This window comes from Pempheris klunzingeri, chromosome 19 (genome assembly GCF_042242105.1).
Source record: "Pempheris klunzingeri isolate RE-2024b chromosome 19, fPemKlu1.hap1, whole genome shotgun sequence".
Lineage (NCBI taxonomy): Eukaryota > Metazoa > Chordata > Actinopteri > Acropomatiformes > Pempheridae > Pempheris > Pempheris klunzingeri.
The window spans coordinates 12,574,834-12,584,619 of NC_092030.1; the positions used below are offsets into that span (position 1 = coordinate 12,574,834).

At 44.2% G+C, this 9,786-nt stretch overlaps 1 protein-coding gene across 2 annotated transcripts; it reads right to left on the minus strand.

Annotated features, from left to right (window-relative positions):
* Positions 1 to 1,327: 1,327 nt before the first annotated feature.
* On the minus strand, positions 1,328 to 9,345 carry tbx3a (T-box transcription factor 3a). 2 transcript variants are annotated; one of them, XM_070850877.1, is made up of 7 exons: positions 8,132 to 9,345; positions 6,799 to 7,066; positions 6,195 to 6,341; positions 5,181 to 5,257; positions 4,569 to 4,726; positions 3,530 to 4,173; positions 1,328 to 2,424 (listed from the first exon to the last, which is right to left on the minus strand). In XM_070850877.1, exons 1-7 carry the CDS (start codon positions 8,521 to 8,523, stop codon positions 1,978 to 1,980), a joined length of 2,133 nt encoding a protein of 710 aa, XP_070706978.1. In that variant the 5' UTR covers positions 8,524 to 9,345; the 3' UTR covers positions 1,328 to 1,977. The 2 variants fall into 2 exon arrangements, with proteins under 2 accessions (XP_070706978.1, XP_070706977.1); XM_070850876.1 differs by having other exon boundaries at positions 6,784 to 7,066; positions 8,132 to 9,344.
* Positions 9,346 to 9,786: the final 441 nt, after the last annotated feature.

Genomic DNA, 9,786 nt, shown 5'->3' on the forward strand with positions numbered 1-9,786 from the left:
ACATCCAGCCTTGCAGTCGCTTCTAAAACGTCACTCTTGGGTGACCTCAAATTGCCATTTGGTCACTGTGATGAAACACAAGCACCAAACTCCTCACCTCAGAAGAATTATTGTCCAGATTGCTGCTTGCATGTTTATCTCTTTTTAAGAAAAAAAAAAAACATTTCTCTATGAATGCATTCCTTTGCATAGTCACAGTAAAAAAAACAAAACTGCCCTATTTTGTGGTTGACTCAAATGAGGCAAAACAAAAAAGAGCTTAATTTCTGGTCCTCTTGTCCAGGTAGAACCCCCCACCCCTCCCCAGTTATGACCTCTGGACTTGAGGGAGTCTTTGCTTCGCCCTGAGTTATCTTAATTGGACTCTTTGAACGCAGCATAGAGGGATGTGTCTCAACAGAAGTGTAGTGAAGTGAAATCAGAGGGCTCCCCTCACCTTCCAAACCCGAGCAGAGACACGGGGCTCATTTGCATGCGTAAAGGTGCAGTCTGTGCCATCCAATTAGTTCTCATCCATAATGGAATAAAGCGAAGGACACGCCACGAAACGGCATTTCAATATTTTATTGAAACTTTCAAGAACACGATGTCGATGTTGTAAACTAGACAGAACTCCAATACAACATAACCCATTGACAACTTAAGAAACACAAAAGAAACCTTCATATTTTCGATTATGCGGCACTTTTACGAAGAGGTTCGCAAAGTTTTTTTTTTTTTTTTTTTTTTATAACAGAAAAAATAGTCCACTTTTGTCACACTTCAACGACACGTCTTTTGCTCTTCTCGAAGAAAAAAAAAAAAAAAAAAAAAAAGTATATTTTCAAGCCTTTGGTGCAGTGCGTTGTCGCTTTTTCATTCGTTTGAAACAGTAGCACTTCACACACGGGGACAACAAATGAAAGTACATGGCACATGAGTGTGAATAACTAGCTCAGTGGATATTTGGGGAGGAATTAAGCCCATATTTTAAGAGGGGTATAAATGCAGATGGCAACAAAAGGATAATAGCCCACAAACTATCTTTACACAGGTATACCGACAATAAATTAAGAACAGAACCCTAGAAACAAACTACTCCGTTGTATTTACACGCAATAACAATATGAAATAATTACATAAATATTTTATATATCCCTATGTACACCTTTAATCAATACTACCTTTAATTTTTCCATATTTAAATGTCTGCTTCCCTTTGCCTTGTTGGACATTTGGGCTAAATTCCGCATGCTTGGGCCATAGTTTTATCCCGGAGCACCAGTCACGTCAATAGGGCAATTCTGATTTCAAAAATGCATGAAGAGAAACAAATTTGTTGTAAAAAAAAAAAAAGAAAAAGGAACAACCAAATTAAGAGGAAACTTAAGCAAAGGGAGTATGATAATTCTATCCAAAACAGAATATTTTTCATAGGCCTAGTTTTCGGTAAAATAACATTCGTTGGGTTTTTAGGGGGGCATGCAACATTTGGCCAATCAATTCATAGTGTACAACAAAATACAGCAGTCTTTATAAGGTAGGTTAAACGGTAGTGAGTTCAAATAAGTCAAATCAATTCAGAGTGCATATTAAAACACATTTCTCCACGTGTACAATAAAGTTAGGAGACAGGACACAGCAGCAACTTCTCCGTTAGTCACACCCATGCCAGCTTTTCAGTTTCAATACTTGTACGGTATTCAAAAGACAGGATAAAAGTGTTGTTTAATTTAACACAAAAGAAAAAAGAAAAAGAAAAAAAAAAAGAAAAATATACATATCAGATGTGTATTAACCAAAGTGCATTTCAGAAACTAAAACGTCCAACAGTTCATGTTTTTAGTTTTCTTTTTAAAACCTGCGTGAATCTACGAGGGTGTCCTCCTACTGTTAATGTCTTCATCACCGTCAACACTTTTCATGACAACAACGAAACGAGAAGCAGGTGGTGTGTTTAAAAAAAAAAAAAAAAAAAAAAAGAAAGAAGAAAAACTCCTATGGGGAGCCGCTCCGGGGCCTGTCCTGATTTGAGTCCAGTCCACTGACCAGGCGCTGGATGCTCTGCAGCTCGTTGGCGGCGTCCTTCTCCGTGCAAGTTTTTGGGGACATGGAAACCGAGCGGGAGGATATGGTGGAGGAGTGACTGGTCACCTCCGATGTGGAATCCAGGGTGCCTGCAGACACGGGGCTGGCGGGGACAATGCCGTCCCCCTTCAGCTCCGTCCCGTTGCCGGCCATGGAGGGCATGGCAGTGGTGAGCAGGGTGCTGTCCGGTACCGTCATGGGGAGGGAGTAGGGGCTGTACCTGAGTCGGGGGCGCACCGCGTTCAGGAACGGGTGCCGGTGCACAGAGGAGGAGGCGGCGGAGGAGGCTGCAGCGGCTGCTGCCATGTACGTGTAGGGGTAGGGGAACAGACTGCCAAACGGAGACATGGCAAGGCCCTGTGGAGAAATGCAGAAGCTGAGTGAGGCTGGTGTTGGAGAAAGCTAATATTATCACACAGATCACACACCTCTGAAGGAGATGGAAAATGGAAGGGGGATGCATGGCCAATCTGTTTTAGCAGACTGTTCCATCTGTGCGTTTTGGATTAATGTCTTGGAACAAATGCGTAAAGATACTGATTCAAATTGCCCCGATTCGGTCTGTTGTTGCACTTTACTCTCACTGTGCTCAGTTAAGAGCGCTTTAAATGCGCACTGACGTTAGTAATGCTTCGTTTACAAAGCTACAGACGCCGCCTGACGCTTGGTTGATGGACGAGAAAACTTGATCCAAAACGAAGATCTGCTTTAGGCAACACACACACATGAGTCTGTCGTGCTTTCGGCGCTTCACACAGGTTTTCACGAACAAAAAAACGTGACCACCCGACATATAAACAGCTTTGGTGCTTGTTCAAGAATTTGTGATGCAAATAAAAAACGCCTATTATGTATTACTGCAATCAAACAAGGCAGGTTGTAGCTATAACACTTGTTTTTTTTGTTGTTTTTTTTTACAACAAACAGACAAAGACGATATTTGTTGTCTATTAAAACATGATGTTGATTCCCTCCATGAGGCATTTTAATACTCGCAATCGTTGCTGGAAAACTAAGTGATCTGAATGAACACCTTAAGCTGTTGCAAGGTGGTCTCAGTCTCTCAGCTCTGTTTTTCTTAAAGAAGGTTAATATCTGCTACAACAATGCCAAGAGAAACGAGATAAAACGAGGCCCAATTGCCCAGTCAGTCAAAATGCAGCTGCTCCACTTTACCTCGAATATTAGCCTATTTGGCAATCAAACAAAACAAACAAGGGCGAGCACACACACACACACACGCACACGCACGCACGCACGCACGCACACTTAAAGTTATGTTTACAATGCACACGTGAACCTGATGGCATGAAGAATAACGAATTAAAGGGAATTCAACATCTGGCATATGTAATGTAGGCCCGTGGAGCCTGTTGTCTGCTGTCGCTACTGTAGCCTGTAACCCCACGTGTGCTTCACTCGAGGCTGCGAGGAGGCCAGGGCCCAAGAAAACAGGTTTTACCTGTGATGCCAAGACATGTTGCTGCAGATGAAAAGGCAGGCCCGGCGCTCCCGTCAAGCTTTGCGTAGGTGATGCCATGGTAGTTGTGTCCATGGTGCTCACCCCTCCCGTGGACACGGCTGCCAATAGTGGCCCCATGCCCGCGGCCATGTTTGAGAATGCACCTCCCATGTTGAACTGACTGGGGTGCAAGAGAAACGGATGCGCACTCCCAAGGTGATTGAAAAACTGTTGTCCTGTTAGGCCTGTTGGAAATCCAAAGTTATGCAAGTGGCTGTGGCCTATGTGCGGGCTGTCAGTCTGAACAGTCAAAGGCATGAAACTGTCTTTGCTTATTGGCCTGCACTCGTCCGTTTTGGGCTGCTCCACACTCGGGCTCTTGAGGTCTTCTCCAGAGCGCGTGGTGCTGGAGATGACGGTGATGGGGCTCTGTCGTGAGTCTGCCTGGCTTTTCTCAGTCCGAGGGCCGCTGTCGCGGTTCCTGCTGCCAGTGTCACTGTTACTGAAGGCATGCCCCTTAGCTGGGCTCGCCTCGTGATCCTTTCCGTCCTCCGTAGTCGTGGAAATCTTACTGGAGTCCGGACCATCTTTGATGTGTCCATCTTTGCTCTCATCGTCGCTGTCCTCATCGCTGTCGCAGAAATCTGGAAAAGCAGGAGGAGTAAGCCATCAGTTGAGTTTCTGCACACTGACCCCCTTTATCACCCATGTACTGGAGTGGTCAATTCACCAGTAAAACACCCGTGACGTGAGCTTCCCAAATGTTCCCAATAATATTTGGATGCGTATTTGTGTCAGACTGAGATCTTGCCTCTTGTGTCCTTATGTTTTACTGTTGATATCAATAACAATCAATTCAGAGGACTGCTATCAGTGTCCCAATGTGCTGAATATGAGTGAGTAGCTGATATTAAAGAAGTTTAACAGCTATAACTACTTTACACATTTACTCTTACTCTGCGCATTAGGCTGTTAGAAAAGCCTTGCCACCGTGGATATTTTACGACTCTCCACAGGACTGTGGGGTCCGCCTGCCTACCTTTCAGGTGTGGGGGGCCCACAGTAGACACGGCAGGGGACGAGGCCTGGCCGAAGCACTTGAAGGAAGCCTGCTCTCCAGAGGAGTCGTCTGAAGCCCCGTTCTCCTTTTTCTGCTGCTCCTCGTATGAACGCATGGACTGCAGAGCCAGCTGTTTCCTGCGCACAAGCACTCAGGTTGTTAGAAGCGGTGGCCACAGTTCTCAGGTCAGAGACGACATCAGCAGCACGATGGATGGTGTGGAGAAGCTTATTTAGACTGGACACCTGACATAACGAAGCTCCTGACTGACTCCGATTAGAGAGCCAGTGCAGTGCCGTTGCTCTAGCAGGCCTGTTTATCTATCCACCACATTGTCCACTTTGAATGCAGACACCACCTAATTTTAAATATTCAACATTTGGGGGAAAATGTATATTGAAAAATAATAATTAGCTAGTGAAACAGCAGTTTCTGTTGCCACTAGTGAGATAAGATTTAAGGATTATAGCGAACTATAGTTTATTGAGCTATTTGGTTAGAAACTCCATGTATCAGACACAAGACATATGAATTGTATTCATTTAATTTTTTTTTTCAACCCCCCCGCTCCCCCCTCCTCCCATGTCTTACCTCTTTTCCCGTCTCCCATTGCCAGTGTCACGAAATCCTTTGGCAAATGGATTGTGGTCAATTTTCAGCTGGGTTATCTGAAATAAATAAAATTATTACAATACAATTATCAGCGGGAGTAGTTTCACTTCCCTGTAGTGCTCACATTCAACTGCAGGCAAAACACACAGTCCCAAAGCTGTGGCTAATTTCTACAAGTTTACATGGATGTTATTGTCCCATCGGGTTAAAGCTGCTGCAGTAACACCTTTTTTTGGTTTATAGACGAAACGCACATAAGACAAAACGCGCAGGCACACCAGCGCGCACAAACGTGAGTCCTAACATTGGCATGTTTTTCCACGAGGTTTTTGTGTGCAAAACTTCACTCCCACACCACTTCCTCTCAATCCCGGGAACTAGGGGGAGGAAGGGGGGGTATCAAACAGTCGAGGAGATGATTTTCATTATTTTTATGTCTTACAGAGAATAAAATGTTACCACGCAGCACAGCCTGACACAACCAAATGCCCCCCCCTCCCTCCCTTTTTTTCTTTTTCTCCATTCAACCATACAGTGTTGCCCCTCTTCTTTTCCTCATTTCTCAACCCCCAACCCTTTTAGTTTCTCTCTCTCTCTCTCTCTCTCTCTCTCACACTGGCACTCTCACACACACATGAGTCTGGGTCTGTGCCAAATCCTTTCCACGTGATTAAATATAAGGAAGACAACCTGTATAACATTCCTCAGAATTATTGCTTTCCTACCACAGGCTGGCGAATATGGCACCTACTCGCAACATCATCCCCCCCCACCACCACCACCACCACCACCCCAACCCCCCTCCCACTATGATACTCCACTCTCCCAGGCTCCAACAAATATGACGTCTTTCATATTTTATGACAACAAAATGGTGCAGAGCATGAAAGACGGAGAGGAGAGCGCGTCTGACAGGGCAGGGGGGACACACAAGCTGGCCTCTATTTTCTAAAATATCCAGGATATAAGCCCGTGAGCAATAATTGTGCTTACCTTGTCATTTTGATAAGCAGTCACTGCAATGAAATCCGTTTCGGGGAAAACATAAGTCCTGAAGGTACTGTACGGGAGTTTGAGAATATCGTTGGCCCTCACAATGTGAAACCGAGGCTGATATTTGTGCATGGAGTTAAGTATGGTCTGCAAGAAACACAATCACACACACACACACACACACACACACACACACACACACACACACACACACACACAAAACAAAAAAAAACATAAGCGCACTCTTGATGTAACACTGGCATTTGTGGTCGTTTTTACAGAATAAATCCTAACATTTCACATTTCCCTCAAATGTCACATCATTAGAAATAATTACATCTTGTACATAACAGTCGCTGTAAAAAGAAACATGATGGACATAATTTTTTTTGGATGGAATATTTATGAAGCTTAATTGACTTGCTCAGTGTTTATATTAATTATACATCCGCATTGATGGTGACATTCTTATTCTTAAACTCTTAAATGGGACTTCTTGTGCTTGAGTAAAGTAAGTTACAGGTAAAAGCATCAAAATGTAAATTACTATGACGTGTGGGTATGTTGGTAAAAAGGAAAATTGACATACATTAGTGGAACTTACAAATCCATGCTTGTCGGAGATGTTATTTGTCAGCTTGAGTTTGTGAAAATTGACGACTTTTGACATCCACTGTTCACCAGTAGCCGGACTGTCCGGGTGAATGTACATCCTCTTTGGCATTTCGGGGTCGGCCTTCCCCGCCACCATCCAGCGGGAGTTGTGAAATTTGTACCTGCAGTCGTCGGCTGCAACAATATCCATCAAGAGAATATATTTGGCCTTCTTGTCCAGACCAGTGCACCTCACTTTGAACGGGGGGAACATCCGCCTGTGCCACAAAAAAAAAAAAAAAAAAAATAGATAAATGATAAGCACTGACGTAGAGGAAAATAAAAGAATGGTTTAAAAAAAAAATAAAAAATCAACAATATATCAAATATCTAATTTTCAGAAGGGCATAAATATGCTTTTCAGATGAAAGTGTGTGGTGTCATGTTATGTGCTGAAGATAAGTCGGCCATAAAAGTGTTTAAATATAAGAAGCTCAGTAAACATATAAAAATTATTTTTCTACTTTATCTCTGATTAGGCTGATGTGTTGGTGTCTTCATTTTTTTTTTTTTAATGTCTTGCAAGGCCTGTACACAGACACAGCAGCCATCTTTGTGTACTGTCACTGTGCTGAAGACGAAAATAATTAAGTGAAAGCTGGCATTTCAGTGGACTAATCCTTCAATGTAAAGTTCTGACAAAACGGGCATGGAAATGAAACAGCAGGATTATAAGCAAGCCAGTTTTTTTTAATTGTTTTTTTTTATTATTTTTTTTTTATTGTGTATGTGGAAATAAGCTGGAAGCTACTGTAACTGGAGGCTTAAATATTAATAACACAGCAGCCACAAGCCTGGCCTCGTTTTATTTTACAAAATAACGTTAAAGCATCCAATTTCCCAGCATTAAAGACACGTTTGTTAAGAGGATCGTTTTACCTCAGACCTCTGGGTTTGAACACACAGGAGGTCTCGGTTTTTTTTCTTGGTTTTTACATCGAGCTAAAAATACACATCTATAGATTATATTGTGGGTCATGCTTTTATTTTGTAGTGACACTTTATTGTGTAATAAATCTCATATCTACATGACAATTGTTAATTACGCGGCAATCTAAGTTTAATTAATACAAATTGGACTAATAGAGAGGCTTAAGGTTGACGTTATCCGGGGGAGTTGTAGAGATATAGCCTCCCTAACTCATAGTGGCATATGTATAAATATCCGTGTGTATTTTAACTAATCCCTTCATCGTGAGTTGTCAATGTGCACAACAGGTATGCCAGATAATATATTACACTTTTTGAATGAACACACCAAAATAAAAAAAAAACTATTTTACCTTCCGGATTTTGTGATCACCATCTCGGTGCCTCTCTTGTGGAAAAGTTCCCAAAGCTCCTTGGCTTCCAGGTGAACTTTAGGGTCGTCCTCCACCTCCTCCTCAGGCTCCAGAGTCTTCAGAGGCCTGAGGTGGGCGGCCGCAGCCTGGTGCCCCAGCGAGGAGAAGTGGAGGCCGGTCTCCGCGGCTCCCATCAGCTGGTCCATGATCGGCTTTCCCAGAGCGCCCGGCAGAGAGAGGGAGCCGCTGTGAGGGAGAGCCAGGGCCGGGAAGAAAGGCGGCTGGTGACCCAGCATTGCACTCATGGCAAATTCCGGACCCCGGTGAGGTATAAACGGATGATATGCCATACTTGATCCTTGTATGACTGGATCTCTCATCAGGAAGTTCATCCAAGTGCAGGCAACAAACAGAGACGACTGGCTGGATGTGAAACAATGTTTCTAGCAACAGCGAAGCCTGCGTACAAGAGGAGCAATCGGAGACAAAATAAGAAGAAGGAAAAAAAAACAACAAAAAAAAAAAAACAGGTCAAAAATGAATGTGGAGCAGGAAAGCTATGGAAATCCCTCCTTCGGCTCTGCAGAAATAAGCATCCACTTAATTTTCACAAGTTGCTGGGAAACGGTTCGTTCGCTGAGTTTGATCAAAAGTCTGCACGGAGAAATGTAAAAATGCTCTCCATTATTCGCCAGAAGTGCTGCGAAACCAATTTTCTTCAGAGGTTGACGCGCATCGGACACCTCTCTGTGTGTCGCTGGCTCGCGGACATTAGTCGAATTAAACCAAGTCGGGTGAGTCACTTAATTGACTGCAGTGCATTCTTTCTCCTCTGCTGCTGTTTACAATATCGGCATTCCTGTTAAAATGCGTTCCTTCTTATTGGCTTCAGTCCTGCAGCGAGGGCGACGTGTTGAAATATTTCGATAGCGCCGAATAATCCCCCTGCCTTTACTTGCTCCGGACATGCACCCTCACACGCACACACACACTTTATTCCTCCTCTCTCTTTCACGCACACACACATTTCAGAGAAAGACGTGTGCAGAGGAAAGGAGTCCGCTGACGGCCAAGGAGAGAGAGGGAGAGAAAGAGAGAGGGAGAGAGAGAGAGAGAGAGAGAGGTGGTAAGGTCCCAGCTCCGTGATTTTCCTAGCGCCTCTGTGGCCCATAGGGCTTCATACTGTATGGATGTGTTGCATGTTACGAGTAGCAGCGCTCCGTTTGATTGGCTCTTTGACGCTTTCGGACCAATTGTGTGGCTGCGTAGGCGTGGTTTTAACAGGTCGGGTGGAGGGGACAGACTTCAGACTTATAAAAAGGTGTTTGGAAACTCAAAAAGGGCTTTGCCGTGAAACACCACCACTGCCCCAGCCGGTGTTGTGTGAATATGCCAACATCGTTATAAGAAGTTGCGCTATCGGTCGCTCCGTGAGACCCAGCGAAAGGGCGGAGAGAGCAGACGAGCCAAGCCGGGGGAACCGGCACGTTTCCCCCGGCCGAGACGCTGTGATCTTCCGCGCCGTTGACTTCCTTCTCTCTCTCTCTCTCTCTCCCGCAGCACAGCACCGCTCCTGCACTTTGAATGTCGACAGCACAACTTAATTCACATCTAAATATATTTGTTCTCTGACAATATTCCGCCCGCGATCTGCT